The sequence below is a fragment of the Vidua chalybeata genome, chromosome 7 (assembly GCF_026979565.1).
Source record: "Vidua chalybeata isolate OUT-0048 chromosome 7, bVidCha1 merged haplotype, whole genome shotgun sequence".
NCBI lineage: Eukaryota > Metazoa > Chordata > Aves > Passeriformes > Viduidae > Vidua > Vidua chalybeata.
This window is the reverse complement of record NC_071536.1, coordinates 23157294-23178369: the sequence shown is the minus strand read 5'-3', so window position 1 is coordinate 23178369 and position 21076 is coordinate 23157294. Positions and strand designations below refer to the sequence as shown.

The 21076-nt window shown below is 57.9% G+C and overlaps 1 protein-coding gene across 1 annotated transcript in view; it reads left to right on the top strand.

The window, feature by feature from the left end:
- The first annotated feature begins 18510 nt into the window (after positions 1 to 18510).
- Positions 18511 to 21076, top strand: part of ASIC4 (acid sensing ion channel subunit family member 4) — a 28849-nt gene continuing 26283 nt past the window's right edge. Inside the window, exon 1 of the mRNA XM_053948075.1 lies at positions 18511 to 19778. Coding sequence (XP_053804050.1) covers positions 19203 to 19778 — 576 coding nt within the window. The 5' untranslated portion in view covers positions 18511 to 19202. The remainder of the gene's footprint in view (positions 19779 to 21076) is intronic.

Here is a 21076-nt window from a genome sequence, read left to right as displayed (position 1 = left end):
AAATTAATGTTTTTTTCCCAAACAGTTTCCTGGCGCTAAGCGCGACGCGGGGAGCAATTATCTTTAGTGTCGATGTTATTACCATAAAAATTGCATTGAGGACTTTTCTCCTCCGATTAGAAAGTTAACGATCATCACTGCCTTCATTGTTCCCCGCACCGTGCTCACTCTAATAAAGAGTCTGTGCACTTTACTTTTCACTTAGCATGAAAATTACCCAGCTGCTGCTGTGCACGGCTGTGCAGCCCCCGCGCTCACCTCCTGGTGACGGGCCCTTGGCAGGTACTGGGAAGGAGCAGCCGCCAGCTCAGCTGGGACGGACAGGCTGGCTGGCGGCTTCCCCGTGTGGTGGAGGCCAGGGCTTGGCTCAGGGCAGGGGATGCCGGTCTCACGGCTGCCCATCCTCTCTCTGAGCCTCAGGGAGCACCTGAGGAAGCTTTTCCCTGTGCTCTCCTTCAGGGATGTGCTGTCAGCAGTCCCTGTCCATGGCCATCTACTGGGCATCCTTGGACCCACAAAAGCCAAACCCATAGGGGATCATCCCTCCTTGTCTTGCCAAGGCCTTGGGATGGGTCCAGCCTTGCCATGCCTCACTTCTACTTGAGACTCCACCATGCCTCTCCACCCACAGCCAAGCTGGAGCTGCCTCCTGGCCACGGTCCCCTTACCTCTCACGGGCAGTGGCACAGGTGAGCCCTGCTGCTGTCACCTGCTGGCCTGACCTGGGTGTTGGGCAGACAGCACAGAACTGCTGCTTGCAGCAAGCCAGTGCTGTGCCTGCCTGTGGACATCCAGGCTCTGGCACTCACTGTCAATCCCATCACCTCTGATTTTCACAGGGAATATTTGCATCATTTTGCTCAATACCAGCATAGCTCTTTAAATGCTTGAAGTGCTGTAAAAATCTTAGCTAATCTTCAGAGAGCTTTTTTTTTTTTTCCAAAGCTCTTCATTACTCCCTAATTGTTCAAACTTCTCTTCTTTTCCTTCTGATTAAAAGCAGATTTTAGAAGTGCCGTTCAGTTTCTCAGCTATTTTCAAGTCAAATGGATTCCATCCCCCTCTCCATGTATTAATAACCTGTTCTCGTGCATCCCCCAGTGAGCCAGTAAAAGCCCTTCTGAGCAGAGACAAGGTGACAGCAGCACTCCGGAGGGAGCGATTGGAATGGGGGTTACAGCTTGGAGGGAAAGAGATCCATCCATCCAGCTATCTATCATCCATCCTGCTATCATCCATCTACCAGAGAAATAACATTTGCAATTCTGCTTTAGCTCTTCCTAATAATCATTAATATTTTCTTTTACCTTCCCAACCAGTAGTAGGAGGAGATGCAGGGGTTTGGGGCGCAGGCAGCTCCAGGGGCTGGGGGTGTGAGAGGAGGGGGTGCAGTGTGTGTGCCATGCGGTGCAGGCGGCTGTGTCTGTGTGCGGTGTGTGGGATGGCTGCACTGCTGGGAGGGGAAAGCAGGGCAACCCAGCGCTGGCCACCGGCACACCCTGCAGCAGGAGGGACCGGGTGCCAAGCTGGAGAAGCATCTTGCTGAGGGGATTCTGGGATTCTGGAGGTGACGATCGGACAAAATGCTGCTCTGGGCTCTGCCCCTGCCCAGCAGGGTGAGACTGACGTCAGCTGTGGATCTAAATGGTGCGGTGTGGTCACACACAGCACCCAAACACACAGCATGCATCATCCTCTCCCTGTCTTCTGGGACTGGCCCCAAGGAGTCCCACTGTCTCCAGCTGGTAATGCCAGACACCACACCCCATCCCAGAGCCCTGTCCTTGGCCAGCTGGCCTGCCACAGGAGATGGGACAGTGATGGATTGCAGCATTTACACATCTTCCCAGGGAGGAAATGCCAGGTCCTGCAGGGCTCCATCAGCTGTCAGCAGCAGGCAGGGCAGAACCAAGGCCATGCTGAGGAGTGGGTGCTGATTTCCAATGAACAATGCAGAGGGCAGGAAGGGGAATCCCGTGTGCCATTGCCCAGGCTGAGTACCTAAAGCCTGATTTGGGCACGTTCTCTCCTTTTAGTTATAATCAATCACACTACCTGCCTTGTGCTGGGGCCATGGCCCCATGAAGCATACCTGCTCATCTGGAGCGGTTTGGGGGAGACCCCAGCATGGCCCAGGGGATGAGCTGCTGCAGTTAATGGTCCCGCTCTGCAGTGGGCTTCAGATCTGCTCCCAGGTTGGTTTGAGTCATCTTTGAGCCACTTGTTGCTCTTAGATCATCACCTGCCAATGCCAGCAATTATAAAAGTTTTAGAACTTGTGAGCCATCTCTTTGGCTGACAAGGTTCTTCAGATCCAGGCTAAGGCACTGTCCTGCAGCTCTGACCTTCAGTATCACCCTGGATGGGCACACAGCAGCTCTGGATCCCCAGCCACATCCATGACAAGTCCAAGATATTTCCTGTGCCCTGCTGGAGAGATCTCTTCTTCAGGCCATCCATGCTTCCCATGGAGCACCATGGGACAAAATCAGGTAGCTGATGGAGCTGGGAGGTTGGAGAGCTGGGGGAGGTGCCAGTGGCTGGCACCTGGTACCTGGGAGAGCCTGCAAGCAGGGTCATCCACACCAGCCTTCAGGAGATGCCAGCAGGCTCAATACTTTGGCCAATTCCATGGATGGAGGGATGCTAGTGGCCCAGGCATGGGGAGAGCCACTGTGTGCCAGGGTGCCAGCATCCCCTCAGCTGGGCTATCCCGGCAGATGGCAGCAAGGATGCGTCGCAGCCTGGCAGTGCACGGGGACCTGTCTAGTGCCCCGACCTTGGAATAATCTTCAGTAGGATTAAGAGCTTAAATGTATCCATGTAATTTCCAGGCCCCTGCTGAGCTGGAGAGAGTGTGAGTGCCAGCACAGGGAGGTAGTGCCCAGGCGTGCTTGCTCCTTCCTGCTGCCTGCTGCTGCCACCAACCACCCTAAGCATGGGTGGCAGGTGGCTCGAGAGAGATGGTGCCCAGGCACTGGCAAAGAATGGGCTCCAAAGGAGAATTTCAATTGTGCAGAGCCCTGAGTGTGCTGCCTGCACCTCCCTGGCATGGTCTCAGTCCTCCCAGACATCCCTCTGGATGCTCCTCTGACATCCCTCCAGCACCCACCAGCTCTGTGTCCAGGAAAGAACATGGAGCTGCTCCTGTGTGTGCTTTGAGGAGTAAGGAGGATTGGCTGGGATGCCAGGGGCCAGGAAACAGTCCTGCCAGACTGAACCTGGCCGGGTTGGTGATCCTTTAGGGTTTGTTCCTCTGCCAGAAGGGAGCAGAGCATGCCATTCACAGTGTCTGCATCTGTAGGGTGTTTGGTGTGGGTTTTCAGCCCCCATCAGAAATCAGAAGATATTTGGGGTCGACAGAAGTGTCAGGGGGTCTCAGACACCCCCAAGGAGCACCCAGGTGCTGGACTAAGGACACACAGAGCACTAGCATGAGCCATGCCAGCAGGGTGCCAGCACCCCAGTCCCAGCCCCTCTGTCTGATGCAGGGCTTGGCACAGAGTGGGGAGCTGCCATCCCAGCCCCCTCACTGTCTGCCTAATGGTCCCTGACATTTAAATGAGATTTAGTGCTCAGCCCGATGCTGAATATTCATGAGCCCATGCGGCCCTGACAGCCCGGCTGGGGCTGCTCTCATGATTAATAATTTGTTTTTCCCTTTACTGTAAACCTCACCTGCACTCGCTGCTTGCTCTGGCACTGCCAGCTCCGTTGCTGCTGGAAAGCACCCATGCCCCGGCCCTGCAGGTTCTTCACCTCCCTGCCTGCTCTGGGCCACCCACTGCAGGGCCAGGCATGCCCAAGGACCCAGCCAGGGTGGCATCTGCCAAGCACCAGGAACCCCTTCATTGCTCTTAGTGGGCCATGCCCTATGCACGGGAACAAATACCCTGCGTGCTACCAGAGTACAGGCAGCCCTGGATGTCTGGCCTCTGTAGTAATTCCAGTTGCCCTCGCATAGAGACACCCTGGAGAGATACAACCAAGTTCTCCTGCTGCTTGCATGCTGGGCTCCCTCTCAGCTGGCAGCAGCTCATGTGGTGCTAATGTTTCCAGGCTCTCTCAGGTGAACAGGCAGGAGGTGAGTAGTCCACAAGCCCAGTTTCCAGGACCTGCTTTTGGTGCTGTTCATGGGGTTAGTAGCTAGTTCAAACGTTCCCTCTGCAAACCCAGCACAGCAGTGTCCAGCCCCACCTGGACACTGAGGTCCCTTACATCCATTCCCAAGGTCACTGTTCCCAGGACCCTCACTTCCCATCTCACTGCTTGCAGTGGTGTCCTGGAGGTGTGTGCAGCAGAACAGACAAGAGGGACCAGCCCCAGGGAGCTCCCACAGGACCCAGGGGAAGCTGGGGGCCCAGGCTGCCATCTCCCCTCTGGCTCAGTAGATCGGCTCCAGCAGCTCTGCACAAATTGCATAAATATTCATGGAGGACTAGAGGAAATGTGACTGTCCTGGCTGATTATACGCGCCTGTCCTGAAGGCTGCAGCTTCTCTCCAGGTACTGCTGGCCGAGGCGCTGTCTTACGGCGAGATACGGCAAGGGGGCCCCTGCTGCCCACCTGCAGCGTGGGCCAAAAGCTGCTAGGGCCTCACACAGGGCTGGAACAAGGGCTGCAAGCTCGAGCCAAGGATGGGGCTTTTCCAGAGAAGTCCCAAGATACCCAGGGTTTTCCCAGAGTGTCACACCAGCCCAGGGACTGTCCTGCATGCAGTCACGGTAAACAGCTCCCCAGAGAGATGTCACATCCACTTTGGTGACTCTGGTATGTTCAGCACTGCCTCTGCTCCCTGGTGCTTTGGGCAGACATGGGCAGAGAGTGGGACAGGGCTTCTGAGAACAGCCCAGGGAGACTTCCCAGTGAGACAGCCCAGCTGGGATCTCTACACACTGTACAGATTAATCCCCTGCAGACCTGAGCAAGGTGCTGGGCTAATAGCCTGATTTATTCCTTCCCGTCTCTCTGGAGCACGGGAGGTTCCCCACTGTGTCCTGAACGACCTCATGCATAATACCATGCACAATCCTATTAATGCCGCCCCGCCACGCGCTCCCTGCTTAGTGCCGCCACTCGCCAATGCAATTTCCCCATGATATATGGGAAAAATAATTGAACTATATTTGAAAATATATTGAGAATTATGGCACGCACACGACGGGATTTATAGGGGCCATATTTCACAAAACCATAGCCCTGCACATCAAGGTGCCCGGTGTTTGCAGGGAGAGACCCCTGGTTGTGGTGGGTGCATGTCCAGGGCAGGCAGTGGGGGAACAGGTGCCACCACCCTCGGGGACCTCAGTATGTGCCTGTGGGAGTTGGTACACTTGGTGCCAGTGGGATTTGGCACAGACCGGTGTCTTGGCGGCAGGGGGGCCATGCCCCAGGAGCAGGCGGTGGGTGCAGCAGGATGCAATACCCAGCTGCACTGGGAGTGGAGGAGGCAGCTGCAGCCACACATGCAGCTGTGTGGGCATGGCCACTGCCAGCCAGAGCTTGGCTGAGCTTAATCCCCTCCCAGTGGGAGGGAGGAAATGCTCCTGGCATCGCGTTGCCTGCTTAGCTGCATGGCCCGCTCGCTGTGCCAGGTGGCCAGTTAGCCACATGCTGGATCCCCTGGCCTGCCCTGAGGTGTCCCCTCCAGGGACTGGTGGCTCCCCACCCTGAAGGAGGTAGGGAAGGGGCTGAGTGCTCTGCACAGAACTTCCAGACCTGTGATCATCTGCAGCTGCCTCTCTGGCCCCTTCAACCCCTACGCTGCCCTGCCTGCACAGGGGCATTTCCCTGCCTGGCTCTGGATGCCCGATGAAGTGACACCGGGCACAGGGCACATCCTTTCCCTCTTCATCCCACCTCTGCCCCCTGCATAGCCCCTCTGCTCTCTGGTCAAATGCCCCAGGCACCCCTGCCTGCACACCACCCCCCCCAGCCCCCAGGTTGCCATGCTGGGCACGTCCTCAGCACCGTGGGCGCTGCTGGCACAGGTGCCGCGGGGAACATTAATCTTTAATTTCCTGTCAAAGCCTCTCGCTGGAGGGAGCAGCACCTGGCACGGGGGTACAGCAGATGCCCGCTGTGATGGGGGGCCAGGAGACAGGCTGCCCCGGGCACGGAGAGTTCAGATGGGGCACTCGGCCCTCGGCTGTGTCCCACAGCTGCACAGCCCTGTGCCTGAGGCAGGCAGGGGAGCAGCAGCAGCAGATGTATGCTTGCCTACAGGAATGAAGAGGAGAGAGGCAGCTATGCTGCCCAGATGGAGAAGCTCCCCCAGGACCACTGGCTGCCAGGCCTGGGTAGGGAGATGACCCTGTGGGAAGCCCATTCTCTCCCTGGCCCTGGCTGACCCAGCTGTCCTCATGGCTGCCCCTGGAAGGGGAGCATGCAAGAATGGGATGGGATTTGCTATCAGCTCTCAGGGCTGAGGGGTCACAAAGCCTTCATCCCTGTGGCCCATTGAAGGGATCCCAGGGCATCACTGTCTGGAGGAAACTCCCAGCATGCCCTGGGGAAGGGGAACTATAAATAGCTGCTCAGTGAAGGGCGGAGGGGGACTGTTTGGGAAGCTGCTTTGTGAACAGGACAAAGAAGAGGCGTCTTTGCACTTGCTCTTCATTAGCTGCCTTCCTCTGGCTGGCCGGGCCAGGATGCGCTCACATCGAACGACAGCAGGATGTAGCTGTCGGTGTCAAGGACACGAACAATAAAGGCTTTAAATAGCAGCACTGCCTTTGAAACCCACTTGCCTGCGCCACAGACAGAGCCCGGGAAGATTGTGTGGCACAAGAAACCAGGGATGTGGGAGCTGGGGTTCCCCCACCCTAAGGAAGGCACCCCCCAGGGCCACAGCTGCTGCCCATAGGCAGGTGGTCTGTGACCAAGACACGGGAGCCTTGCCCAGAAGTGCCACGGGATGCCTGGGCAGATGCACCCCAGCCACTCTGGCAGCTCCCAAGCAGCAATGTCCAAAGTTCCCACTGCACGGTCCCCTGAAAGCGGTTAATTGGCAGCACCTCTGTGCTACCAGAAGGGTGACTCTTGGTTGTTGTTTCCTTTCCTCCTGCTCTGGCTCCTGGGCTCTGAACTCCTCCTACTTTCCAATAGGAGATGAAAGAGCCCTGAGGTACTGCTGGCGGCATTCCTTCCACACAGGGCATGGGGGAACCTCTTCACCTCCATCAGGATGAGCCGAGCAGCCAAGCGGCATCATTTGGTGGCATGTGAGAAGGATAAAGAAGGTGCTTTGCTTTCCTGGGGAGCCCAGGTCCATGCTGTCCCCGTGCAGGACAGGCCTGGGTTGGACATGGGGTAAGGTGCTTGGGAGCAGCACGTGAGACTGGTGGAGAGAGATCGGAGCCAGCGAGCCACGTGTAAGCACGTGTGTGTGCACGGGGGGGGGCCCTGGCTGTGCGTATTAGCAGGCCCTTAAATCAACACAGCACTTCAGACAGGAAGGAAATAGGCTTTGCCGACGGCAGGAGCGGCACTTGCTTTGTGCACATTACAGAACATCAGGAAAATGTCAAATTTACATAAAAATGATACAAACTCATTGGAAGAAACATGCATCCAATTATCGGCCCCAGCGCTGGCGCAGCTCCGCAGCCAGAGGCTGGCCAGCGGCTGGCTGCAAGGGACCCAGCCCCGGGCCATGCATTTCATCTCTGGGTGTTTAACATCAAAGCTGCAAACAGCCTCAGCTCAGCTGGCCTCTGTGCTGCCTGCTGCCTCCCACCATGCCACTGCCACAGCCACGGCCACTGCCACTGCCACAGCCACGGCCACTGCCATGGCCACTGCTGCACCACTCGGGCACGTGGGGTGCAGGGCAGGGGTGGTAGTGCCTGGCTGAGGTTGGGTGGGATTCGGTCCTGCTCCTGCCATCTCCAGTGGGGAAGTGGCTGTGTGATTGCAGCATCTCTGTATGGCAGAGGCATTGAGAGGAGGTTGGAGCACAGCTGAGCAGCCTGGAGTAGCAGGGATGGAGATGTTTTTGCTCATACAAAAATACCTAGAGATTTTGCTGGCACCAGGTTGAGACTTCACTCCTGGCTCTGTACTAGGCTGTCCCAGTGGGCCCTTCCCAACTTTCTGTTCCCACAGTATGGCCACTGGCATCCCCAGGGCTGGGGGAAGCCACATCTGGCCCATCCCTCCTTCTGTGGCCCCTCAGCTGGGCAGTGTGGACTGGGACAACAGCCTGCATTCTCCTGGGGCTGGGGGCACCCAGGGGCACCAGGGGTAAACATGGGGATGTGGGCAGGGGTTGTTTCAGTGGGTGCCCTCCAGCCTTGCCTATGCTGGCATCGCACCCTCCTGTCCAGGATTGATGGCCCATCCTGCTGCCCCTTCCCAGCACACTGAACTCTACATTTCTGTCCCCGCCACCCGAAGGGATTGATGTCTCACTGAGCACGGGCAGCGGCTGTAATTCATGCCTGGGAGCCGGGCTCCCGGCTCGTTACTCACTGGGCACCATCACCACATGAGTTACAGCTCTGCCTCTTGCTGGGACACCTCAGTTGTGAGGGATCAGGGCAGCGGTGAAAATGGCTGAGGTAGGGCTGGGGCAGGGGGCAAACCTCTTTCTCTAAGCTGTCTCTCCAAGCCATTTCTCAGGCTGGCATCCCCGGTACACCCACATGCAACCTGCTCACTGCCTCTGTCCTGGCTGGGAGGTGGGCACACATGGCCCTGAGGAGTGATGCTGGGATCCCGGCCAGGGGTGGAGGGTGGCACTGCAGCTGGGATTCCCCGTACCACACCCACCAGCTGGTGCCCAGGCTGCAGCACGCGGGGGAGGCTGACGAGCTGTTAATTACAGGTGCTGCTTGGCTGGTGCAGCGCGTCTCTGCTGCTCGGCTGGCAGAGCCGTGTGGCGGGTGACACACTCCATGATAAATTGATATCCCGTTTAGCATCAATTTTCCCTTCTCTGGTGGCAGACAGCTGTGCTAATGGGATGGGACAAGTGAAAATGAAATAACAGGCCCTGAGCACACCAGCACATGCCGCACTGTTGGCACTACTACATGGCTGTCTCTCCCCAAGAGACAGGCAGGACCCCACGCACCCTGGTGCGGGAGAACGATGGGGCTGGCAGCCTCCAGGCTGAGCTGCCTTCACCGTAGTTGCTCATGCTCACCTGGGGTGGGTTTGTGACATATAGTGTGTCAGCACTAGGTGCCACCAATTCTGGTGCTCACAGCACCTGAAGAAGCTGCTCCTTTCAGAGGGCATTGAGGCTGGCACAGGAAGAGGGCTGGCTGCAGCATGACCAGTTCTTGATGGTCAGTGTGAAACTGCATGATGTCTGCATCCACTTGGTGTTTGCAATACATTTAGAGGGTGGTGACTTGGCACATTTCTTATAGCACAGCACATAGCTGGGAACCAGTGAAGGATTTGGTTGGCATTCAGTGCCCATGCTATATTGGGTATTTGCAATGCACACAATGCCTGAGCGGATGTGTGCAGCATTCCCAGTGCTTGCGCCAGATTTGGTGTTTGCAATAGCCTGTGGCACTCTGTACCCACACTCGCACGCTCTTTTCGGTGCCCTCAGCACCAGCCACATGCTTGTTATCAGGAGTGTATTTGTCAAATTGGTGCCTGCAGTGTGTTTGCAGTCATGGTGTGTGCAGTGCTTGATGCCCACGGTTTGCTTGATAATTGCAGAGTGCTCAGCACTTAATACCTGTGGCATCATTGTTATTTACACAGCCCTTACACTCAGTGTCAGCAGCACTCGGCATACAGCACAGTGTGCTCAGAGTGTGCACCCCGCCGCTGATTTGCCCCACCTCCTATTTGCTGCACCTTCAGTATCTGGTGTCAGCTGTGGTTCTGTGTTTGCCAAGCACTCAGCAATCTCTCCATTCAAGGTGTGCCCCTGCGTCTGTTCGACTTGGCATTTGCAGCATAGCCCGTGCTCGCACCAGCCGTCTCTCGGCGCTGTGCTCAGTGTTTTGATTCCTGTGGTGTGATGAGTGTTCACAGCAGGCTGCTGGCGCTGTGCTTGCTGCCCAGCACTAGTGCATGTGCAGTGCTCGCAGTGGGGTCAGCCTTGGTGCCTGCAACATGCTCCTGCTCGCTCCCACAGGTGTGAGCGCTTGCCCTGTGCATCCCACCCCAGTGCCCAGTGTACCGCTCACTCGCAGCGTGCTCTGTAAGTGCAGCCCGTGATGTGGTCAGCACAAGGTTCCCGATGCTTTTGCCATTTGCAGAGCTTGCTGCACAGTGTTAGTGGTGTTCCTGCTGTCCAGCCTGTGCTTGGTACTGGATACTGGCCCGCTTTGGAGCAGCTGCACAGTCTGTGTGCACTGCTAGCACCAGCTCTTGCATTAGCAGTGCCACCAGCCTGCGCTGTTCCTGTTGAGGCTCACTCCAATGCACTCAGAACTCACAGTCTGTCATGCGTCCCATTCTCATAGCGCAGTTTTCAGTGTCTGTGGTACACGTGGCCCAGTGGTGCCCTCCGTGGTCAGCACCACATGCCAGTTTGCAGGGAGATGGTGATTGGTGCCTGATGGTGACATGTTTGCAATGGCCCAGCTCACCTTTGAGGTAGACGTTTCCAGGATGCTCCGCAGTCAGATGTTTTCCCTGTTTGGAGTTTGCAACATGCACTTGGTGCCAGCAACATGCCTGGGGTTTGGAGCACATAGGGTGATGAAGGAACCAGTTCCTCGATCCCTGGCACAACACATGAGCTGTGTTTGCCGTGTGCTCTACAGCCAGCTGGGCGCTTGCCTTGTTGTCAATGCTCATGACCAATGTAGGGACCCATGCAGTGTGCTCGCTGGCCACGTGTGTGCTGTGCCTATGCCGTACTCAGTCCAGGGTCCCCGTCCCAGTGACTGTCTCCAATTTCCCACTCACTTTGCAGTCTGTCTACCACATCTCCATCAGCCATTGGGGACAGGGGCAGTCCCAATGGGACTCCAATGGGAGTCCCAAAGGGGCTCCCAGCCCCTTTGCCCAGCAACCTGGAGAGGGCAGGCATGGTGCCCCCACTATATATGCCATCAGTGGAGCTATGGCATTAAGGTTGAGGCTTTAATCACACAAATGTTGGAAAATGGGGAGCGATGGTTCCCATGGTAACACTAACTCTGCCCCTTGCCCGTGGCGCACGGCTGTGCACGCGCAGGACCGTCATGGGCACCATGCAGCTGAGCTATGGCTGTCTGGGGAACCATAACTCCCAGCCTCCTGACTTGGGTGCATTTAAAACCTCAGCCCTATTGCTGTGCTGAGGCAGCTCTGCTGGCAGTTTATGACTCTGTTGTTTTTAGGAAAGCAAAATGGGAAGCAGGAGCTGCCTTGGTGAAGTACAGCAGATGGGACAGGAGGAGGAGTCCAGGGCCAGGAAGAGCCACAGCGTGCTTGACCCAGCACTGCGTAGCAATGACTGCAGGGCTTGGGGCAGGATGGGGCCTGTGGGCACAGCTGAGTGTGAGGGAGCAGCAGGATGATGTCTCTCAGGGCAGATCCGCATGCTCTGCTGGCTGGGCACACTCCCATCCAGCTTCTCTCATTCCTCAGGGCCAGAGATGGGATGGAGGAGTGGGGTGCATGGGTACCAGCCCTGCTGCCCAGTGTGAGTGCTCCTGGAGTGCCAGCATTTCCTGTGCCCTGCACTGGGGCTACTTGCAGGCTGCCCTTCTCCAGAGGTGTCTGAAGAACCTGGTGCTGGGCTTCCTGACACTGCTGGGTTGGCCTTCAGCCCTGCAGTGTTCATCACCCTTCCACTCTGCCCACCCTCCAGTTACCTTTGCTCAGCTGTCACTTGGGAGGGAGTTAAGCAAGGGGTTGCCCTCCTCACAGCAGGACCTGGGTGAAGCTTGTCCATCTCCAGCTGCACTGGCTGGAGCATCTCCCAGTGCTGCCCTCTCTGCCCAACTGCTGCAGCTCCCATAATGTATTCATCCCAGGATGCCCCAGTGCAGCTGCAATATAATTATTGGAGTTTATTACACCATTAACTTTAAAATTTTATAAACCACCAGGCAGGTGACAAGTGGTGGAGCTGGGCGGGGGGGGGGGTGTCTCAGGCTGTGGACAGAGAGGCTGTGAGGGAAATAGTGCTGGTGAATGTCCCAGCAAGGTGCTGAGCCTGTTTCCCTGCCGTGCTGGTGTTTTTGCTAGCAGTGCAAGCCCACTGGCACCCCAGGAGGGTGCAACACTGCCACGCTGCTCAGCACAGTGGCCATGTGCCAGCCTGCCCTGCTGCCCTCCTCAAGATGGCAGGGAGAAGGGAGGACCAACCAGCTGCAGCAATAAAAGTCTATAAAGCCGAATGACTGTCTCTGCACACTGCAGAGATGGCTCCCAGGGTGTCTTCCCCTTCCTAACAGTGCTGAGGGCAGGAGGGACTGTGCACATCCCATTGCCCATGCACAGAGCCAGGGCTCCTGCTGCCATGCTCCCTGGTCACGTCTGCCACAGCCTTTCCAGCCGTGGGGGATGCTCTGAGGGCGGTGAGGCCATTTCCTCACTCCTCCCACGCAGGATTGGAGGGCAACGTCAGTCGAGCCTGACCTCCTGCTGGTCACGGGCCAGCGAGCATTGCCAGATCCGGAGTCAGGAGCTGGGAGTTGGGTTGAGCATCCTCCTGGGGAAGCTGAACACCCTCTGTGCTGACATCTGGGCATCCTCCTGGGGAGGATACTCTGTTTTGCTCCTCTGCATGGGTTTGGGAGGCTTTTAGATTTGTTTTCTCTCTGTGAGAATGTTTGTGCAGTGCGATCAAGTGGCTGGCTCAGTTTGGGGATGGTTTGTACTGATAGGGTCAAAGAAAAACATGGACAGGGGGTGCTGGCTTTCAGCCTGGCAGAGATAGGGCAGGTCAGGTCAATGGCATGTGGGGTGTGTCAAGTGGAGACCAGAAGCAGGGGCTGCTGTACATGGGTGAAAACTCCATGGGTGGAAACAGTGTCCACTGTCTGTGTCTCTTTCCAGGCACAGGGGCAAGAGCTGGCTGGGTGAGCATTTCTGGGAGGAGGAATTCAGGAGGGTGACAAGTGAGATCTCACTGCTCACCAGAGTTAAATACCATGAAATCAGCCTGGGCTCAACACAAACCCTTTTCTCCCATGATCAGGCAGGCATGGGACCCATCATCCCATTGCGTGTCCATGGGATCTCACCCAGCCCTGATGCAGGCATTGTCCTCTCAGCTGTCAAACAGATATTCCTTCACCCAGATCCTACTGAAACCCACTCCTTAAGTTCCTGGAGGCAGGACCTCAAAAGCCACATAAACTCAGTGTTACTTTCTTGGCAGCAGCAAAAGGTGTCCAGGGCACCTTGTGCAGGCTCATGCACACAGCTTACAAAAGAGACTTTGTAATTGAGCTTTTGTGCTTAATGAAGGAATAAATTGAATGGGAGTGTTGTCTTTAATTGGGGTGTCGCATTAATTAAGGTATTGCACTTAATTGGGGTAAAGCATTTAATAAGGTATTGTGCTTAATGGGGGTAGTTTATGTAAATAGGGTCAGTGCGTTAATGGGGTGCTGCATCTCCCATGCATCTGCTGACCCTGGCAGGCTTTTCATTTGTCACAGTGGGCCAAAATGGGGACCAGAACCACCAGAGAGGCTGGTCTGCAGCACTGGAGCTGCCATCTTCCCCATCCCAGCATGATGCTGCTGGTAACAGTGCTCAAATCAATGGCTCCACTCCTACCCTGGTGCATAGAGCTCCCTACCACCATTCCCAGCCCCACCACTCCCAGTGGGTGCAGGAGGATGCTGCAGAGGTTTCAGCAAGTGGGATGCAGGCAGCATTACTGCTCCTGTGGCCCCCCCACAGCCAGCTCCACAGCAGGCACTGATGCCTGGCATGCTCATCACACTGTCGCCAGCCCTGCTCTCCTGTAATTGGAGTGGACATCTTGTCATCCCACATCTCCCCACAGCCGAGGCACTTGCCATCCTTGCTGCAGAGCCTGACCTGCTGGGCAGGCGCCGGCAGCATGCCGGGGAGGCCATGGAAGGAGGCTGTTCTTGTTAAGCCAACGTGTTTGCAAGGGTCTCAGAGGATGCAACTTGCATGAGGCAGAGCTGAGTGCTGCGGCCAGCTGGGCTCTGCAGTCACGTTCCCTTCAATTAGATCAAAAGTAATGATTGCCCCAGATCCACTTCCCTCTGGGCATGGGACCGTGGCCAGCGCCAACTCTGGAGTGTGAGGAGCTGGCGAGGAACACGTAGCAGCCAGCTCATGGGCTTGGGCTGGCAGTAGAAGCACTCAGCAAGCTGGATCCATATCCTGGCCAGTTTGGCCAGCAGAGTATCAGGTGGGAGCTCCCTGATGGGGGTCTCCCATGGGACAGCTGCCTGCTGGCCACCCAGGTCTGTAACTGTCCGGTCACCCATGTCCCCCACCCTCCAGGGCTGCCCCTACCACGTCACTCTTGGTCCCCTGAGCTGATCCCCTGCATCCCTCCTGAGGAGCTGCAGCCTGCAGGCTGGCTGGGAGGGTGAGCTCAGTGCAGTGGCACAGCACCAGTGCTGGAGTGCTGGGAGTTCGGGTCTTGGTATGGAAGAGTCAATCCATTGGCTGGGTGGCAAGAAAAAGAAATCCAAACCCTCATCTGTACTGGGCTAAGAATAGAAACAGCCATTGTCTGTGTCTTGGAGGGGATGAATCGCCATGAGGGTGCTGGAGGGTACCACAGCAGGGTTAGGTTCACCAAGTATCTCTCCAGACTGTGGGGCCAGCTTCTCCCATGTGTAGTCTTCACCTATCTCCTGCTGTGTTCTGTGGATGTGTCAGAGCCCTGATGTTGCAGAAATTCCCCTCCTTCTGTGCTGTTATTTTGTCCATAGATGCAGCCTCTTAACCTCCTCTGCTCTCACCCAAACCTCCAGTGTCTCCAGCTAGTCTCCATCACTGCTCTCTGTTACTGCCATCCTCTAAACCCTTTACAATTAGTTTGAATTTTTCTTGATGTGTGTCCCAGACATGACACAGGGCTCCCAGTAAGGCCTTGCTGCCAGCAAGCACTTCAGATGCCTCACAATGATTCTCCTTCTCACGCAGCCCTGAGCAACATTGTCCTTTTCACTGAGTTCAGTGCAGTTGCAGGGCTGCCAGAGATCCCATATCAAACTGATAGATCCCATATCCCAAATGAATGAGGTTTCTCCTATTTTCTCCTAACTCCCAGCTGCTTTTCCAAGCATCTGCCTGGCTGCTGGGCATCTGGAAACAGCTCCTGCTCACACAGATAACTGCATCTGCAGAACATGTCCTGCCTGAGGGTTCCACCCCTCTGCATGCCTTGTTTATCCACCTGAGATTGTCCTGGGGTCTGGTGTTAAACTCAGACAAGCTGATGTTGCTGCCCACTGCTGAGGCAGGCTCTATCCTGCCCTCCTGCCCACTTGGCAGCCCTGCCCTCCAGCCGCTCGCCCTCTGCTTTCTGGGCAGATTTGCTTCCCACCCCAGCCCAGCTCTTGTCCTTTTGAATTGTATCTAATTGTTTTCAGGCCATTTCTCCGATTTGTCAACATCATTTTGAATTCCAGTCCTGTCTTCCCTGGCACCCACAGCCTCCCCCCATCATCTGAGTGTAGTATATGGGCCCTGTGCCAAGTCCCTGACGATCAGCATTCCCCTGGCTGGGGGGTACAGGGGTAAGCAGGAGAGACTCCACTTCCCAATCTGCTGGCAAGCTCTTGGCTGGCTCTCCCATCCTGTTGGCTTGCTTGCATGGTGGCTAGTGAAGTCAGCACAGGAGCCCAGGGCATTGTGCTTCTCCTGACTGTTAGCATCATATCCAAGGACTGGATGAGGGACCATCAGGGGGCAAACAGACTCTGTAGCTGTATGTGGCCAGGTGAAGGGGCAGATGAGCCCCACTACACACCACAGAGTCCCCCCGTGTGGCCTTATGCCCCTGTGTGCAGGCACTCAGCCACAGGTGAGAGGCTCTGGTGTGAGCCTTGGGGACCTGCAGACATATCAGCAAAGGGGCAGCACCAGCCATTCCTAGTTCATGCTTTGTTCTTTGCCTTGTCTGGTCTGAGAAGAAAGCAGTCCCTAAACCCTACTACCCAGCTTCCCAAGCCGTGCTGCTTCCTCACTCCCTGCACCTCCATCCCACTGTCTCTCCCAGCATGGTCTCTCTTCCAGACCTCCCTGGCTGTGAAGCCGTAGTCCTCCCCTCTCCATGGGTTGTGAAAGGCCTGCAGCTGCAGCTGGGCATGGGGCTTGTGCTGTGGGTGTCACTCAATTGGGCACAGCTTGATCCCAACCCATCCTGGCTGCACTCTAGCCTTGGGTAATCCTGCAAAGGGATGAGTCCCCAGCACCCATTTGCCCTTGCTGGGTGGACAGGCAGGAGCAGAGTACAACAGGAGAGGAGAGCCAGGAAAGGAGACAGGAGAGGACTTACCTCTTTGGCCACACAGGAGGGGATCGTGCTCTGGGGATGGTGCTGAAACATGCCCCCAGTCCAGGTGGCAGTTGATAATGGAGCTGAAGATGCCCAGAGAAAGCAGGGGTATGTGATCCCCTTGGTATGGGGGACAGAGAAAGCAGGGGTATGTGATCCCCTTGGTATGGGGGACAGAGAAAGCAGGGGTATGTGATCCCCTTGGTATGGGGGACAGAGAAAGCAGGGATTTGTGATCCCCTTGGTGTGGGGGACAGGGTCCTGTGGGGAGCCAAGGGGCAGTCCTGCTCCCATGCCATGACTGTCCAGACACAGGACACTTGCCTCCAGCTGGTCCCACACTCACACAGCTCGGTTTGCCCAGTACTTCAGGGTCTGTGCTTATAGGGTGAGCTGCCTGGCAGACCCTCTATGCCCTCATGTCCCTTGCCAGCACAGCATCTGAGAGGTGCAGGCAGGGACTACACATCCAGCTCTGCAGACCAAAGATGCAGGGCTGGCCATTGCCTGGCTCCATGGAAACTCCTTGCCATGGGATCAGGCCCTTTCTGCCCATGGTTCTTGCTGGGCCAAGCATCCCCCAGAGGCCAAGGGTCCCTGTGGAAGCATCTGGGGTCTGGTGGCTATGTGGCTGGGGCACCTGTGGTGGCAGCAGCGCTTGGGGCACCTGCCCAGCCTACTCCTACGATGTCCTTTGGAGCTGGAGGTGCAGGGCTGCATCCCTTGGGCAGGGAGAAACAGGCGGCTGGGGCTGTGCGTGCTGCTTGCCGGAGGCAGCCTATCATGCTGTATTGACCCACACAGAGGCAGAAACATGTGTGCCATGCACAGATCGATGGGAAGATTGAAGATGCATGTGCGCTTGCCGGACGACTGGGGAAAGCTTTGCCGTTGGCATTGGCAGCACAGTGAAGGTCACGCTGACCTGCGGCGCAGTCCCCGAGGAGAGGCGAGGCCTCTTGTCGCGCTCATGGGCGGCTGTCTCATCACTTGTCCTCCGGAGACCCTGGATTTCCTGCCAGGCACGCACCTTCTCAGCAGAGCCATGTCTGCTGGGGGGGGTGCCCAGGCTGGGCTTGTTCTGGGGACAGGGAGCTGGCGTTTCCCCCACCAGTGTGCCACAAGGCAGTGTCACAGAGGGTTGCTTGACTTGTGAGTGGGTTGGTTCAGCAAACCTTCCATCACCAGCTAGTGAAACCAAGGCAGGAAACTGGGAGAGATCAAAACTTGCTGGCAGAGGTGTTGTGCATTGGGAAGAGACAGACCCAGATGCCATGTGGTTGGTGCCTCAAGGTTGAACCCATCACCTCATGAGTGAGCCACGCTAGCAGAGCCCCACTGCCGCGGTCAGGAAGGGACAGGAGGACACCCTGCTTGTCATGCTGCCTGCAGGGCAATGCTGCCACGGGGGCTGGGTGCTGCGTGGGGCTGTGTGAGGGTCGACGATAGCGTGCCCTGGAGGGAGCAGACCCCGGGAGGAGCAAAAACTCGGCAGGGCAGGACACGGTGAGGGCTCCCCCGGCTCAGCCTTTCTAGCAGAGTTGGTCACTGTCTGTGGTGCCCCCCACTTCTTGTGCGCTGCCGTGGAACAATGAGGAGCAGCGAGGGAGGGAGGGAAGGGGGCAGAAATGAAGCCGGAGGAGCCCATCCCGGATGCACAGCGAGCGCAGTGGAGAGGGGGGCGGCGGACACGGGGCGCGGGAGGCAATACTGCCGCCCTCCTGGCTCCGGGGCACCGAGGAGCACGGCGGAGGTGGGGGGAGGCACGGAAAAGTGCACCCCGTGCGCGCCCCGTGTTCAGCCCCGCTCCGGCTGCGTCTCGCCGGCCGGATCCCGCCGGGACAGCCGGGGCCGGGGCCGGGACGGCCGTGACTCGGCGCTGGCCACCGTGGGTCGCGGCGGGCCGCGGCAGGGAGGCGGTTAACGGCCAGGGAGCCGCCGAGGCAGGAGGAGTCCGCAGGCGGGCGAGCAGGAGGGGGCCGCCGGGCGAGCTGCCCGCAGGCTGCCCGCCCCCGCCGAGCCGCGCCGCGCTCTGCCCCGGGGCGCACGGGCCGGCGGGGCACGGCGGGGCCAGGCAGAGAGCGCGGCGGCAGCGGCGACGGCGGGGGACAGGCTTCGTGCCCCGCCCGCCACGGCACGGCTCGGCACGGCTCGGCATCGCACGGCGCGGCGCGGCGCGGCACGGACGACTCGGCATCGCACGGCACGGCACGGCTCGGTTCCGCTCGGCACGGCTCGGCTCCGGCAGCTCCCGAGCCATTCAAACAAGTGGCTCCGGCAGCACTTCGGGGCCGGAGCTGGGGAGCGGGCGCAGCGTGGCTCCCTGCCCCGGAGGCGCCGGGCCCTTCACACTGCCTCTTTTCTCTGACGCTTGCTCTTTATTTGACGATGAAATAATGTTGACATGTCTTGAATTATTAAGTATTCCCTGGATTTTATTAGCACATGATGCCTAAATGCTGCCTGTATCTGCTGGGGTCTTAACCAGAGAGGAGCGAAGGAGAGAGGCAGAGAGACAGAGCGAGGGAGAGGAGAGAGAGGGGTTTTTGACAGCTGTATTTGTGCTGATAAGCGAAGGCACAAGGAGACGATCGACTAGTGAGACAAGAGAGAAGCGGCGGCTCGGAGCTGCTGAGAGGGGCTGCGCTTCCCTCCCGAGACGGCTCGGCCCTCCCGGTGCCGTGCTGGGGCTTGGGGGGGACCCGAACCCCCTCCCAGCGCCTGGCCAGGCTCTCGGCCGGTGCCTGTGCCAGGGGGCAGTTCACTGGCTGGGCACACCAGCTGCACGGGGCAGATGCCGATTGAGATCGTGTGTAAAATCAAATTTGCTGAAGAGGATGAGAAGCAGAAGGAGAAAGAAGAAGGGGACAAGGAGAGCCTGATCGAGGAGCCTGCCCGGCCCTGCTCCCGGGATCTGGCCACCTTCGCCAGCACCAGCACGCTGCATGGCTTGGGACACATCTGCCGGTCAGGACGGCTGGGCGTGCGCCAGACCCTCTGGGCATTTGCCTTCCTGGTCTCCCTCGCCTTCTTCCTCTACCAGGCGGCCAAGTCAGCGCTGCTTTACCTGGAGCACCCCCACGTCATGGCCCTGGACGAGGAGGCCATCCGTGAGATGGTGTTCCCGGCCATCACCATCTGCAACATTAACCGCTACCGCCACTCGGCACTCACCGACGCCGACATCTTTCACTTGGCCAACATGACCGGGCTGCCCCCCAAGGACCGGGATGGTCATAAGGCCACGGACTTGCTCTACCCTGACCCCGACATGGCTGACATTGTCAACCGCACCGGCCACCAACTCGACGACATGCTCAAGAGCTGCAACTTCAGCGGCGAGAACTGCTCATCCCGAGATTTCACTGTGGTGAGTGCACACCTGGCTCAGCTTCCCTAGGGGCCCCTACCAGCACGGGGGGCACCCAGCCGTCCGCGTCGCACCGGAGCAGGGCTCCCTGGCTCACTCTGGCTGCTGAAGTTCGCATCTCTCTCTGTTTGAGTTTCCCTCCAAGTTTCACATGGAGAGAGGGAGAGGATCCTCCGTGGGAGCTCTCAGCAGGGCTCTGCGCCACAGGACTGGGCTGTCGGCAGGTCTGAGTGACTGAGGGGCTCACGCTCAGGAGCCGCGGTGGGTGAGCAGCAGGGTTCAGCAGTCCCCAGGGTGGGTGTGCAGCGGCCAGGGGGAAAGCTATGGCATAGAGTCCTGCTCCAGCCTGCTCTTCCCCCCAGATCGAAGTGCCCCAACACAGGGTGCTTTACTCAGCGAGAGGGGCTGGAACAGGGGAGCAGGCAGAGACCCCTTTGCACATAGGGGAACCTTCCTGCGTTTGCGGGATTAGCACTGGGATGTGTGTAAATGTGGAGACTGCAGGCACTGCACACGCACGTGTGCACATGCCGAGCACAAATGCTGAGCCGCTCCACTCTGGAGGCACGGCTACAGCCGGGTGAGCAGGGGGCTGCCCGGGGCTGCCCACTCACTGCCCGGGACTGGCAGCAGGGCCTCTTCCAAGCAGTGCCCAGTCTGCCCAGGCAGAGAGCCCCTGGCTGACCGCCGCCAGTGTGCAGCTCTCACCAATATTGAGCCTGGAATCATAAATCCCTGCTGTGGTTTGGGAAAATAAATGTGCTGAACGGGCGGAATACCTGATGGGACCCTTTTCAGACCTTAATGACTCTGGAAATGAGCCGCCTCTCTCCTAAGGCTGCCAGGGGCTACTGCTCAGCTGGCTCCGGCGTTCTCAGGAGCTGTGCTGCCAGCCGGACCCCGCTCCGTGCCGGGGAGTGGGGCGTGATGCCATAGGCTATGCAGGATACTGGGGAAGAGAGGAGGCTCCGTGGGGCTGGAAATGGCTGATGCAGCATGCTCTGTTTCATTTCGTGCCCATCAGTACAATGCCTGCTCAATGTGCAGAGTGATGCTGTCCCTGGAAAAGAGACTTTGCGGGGGGAGGGGTGGGGGGGCTGCCCTGTGCAGGGGGTTGGTGGTGGCATGGGGCACTGCAGTGGAGTGGGAAGGAGCAGGGGACAGCGGGCAGGCAGCCCCTCTCTTCCGGGGGATTTGCTGGGCTCTGTGCCTGCTCTATGCCAGCTGCTTGAGTTTGCCGGGGAGCAGTGTGGTTCAGCAGGGTTTGGAGCAGAAAGCTCTGGTGCTGGACAGTCCTG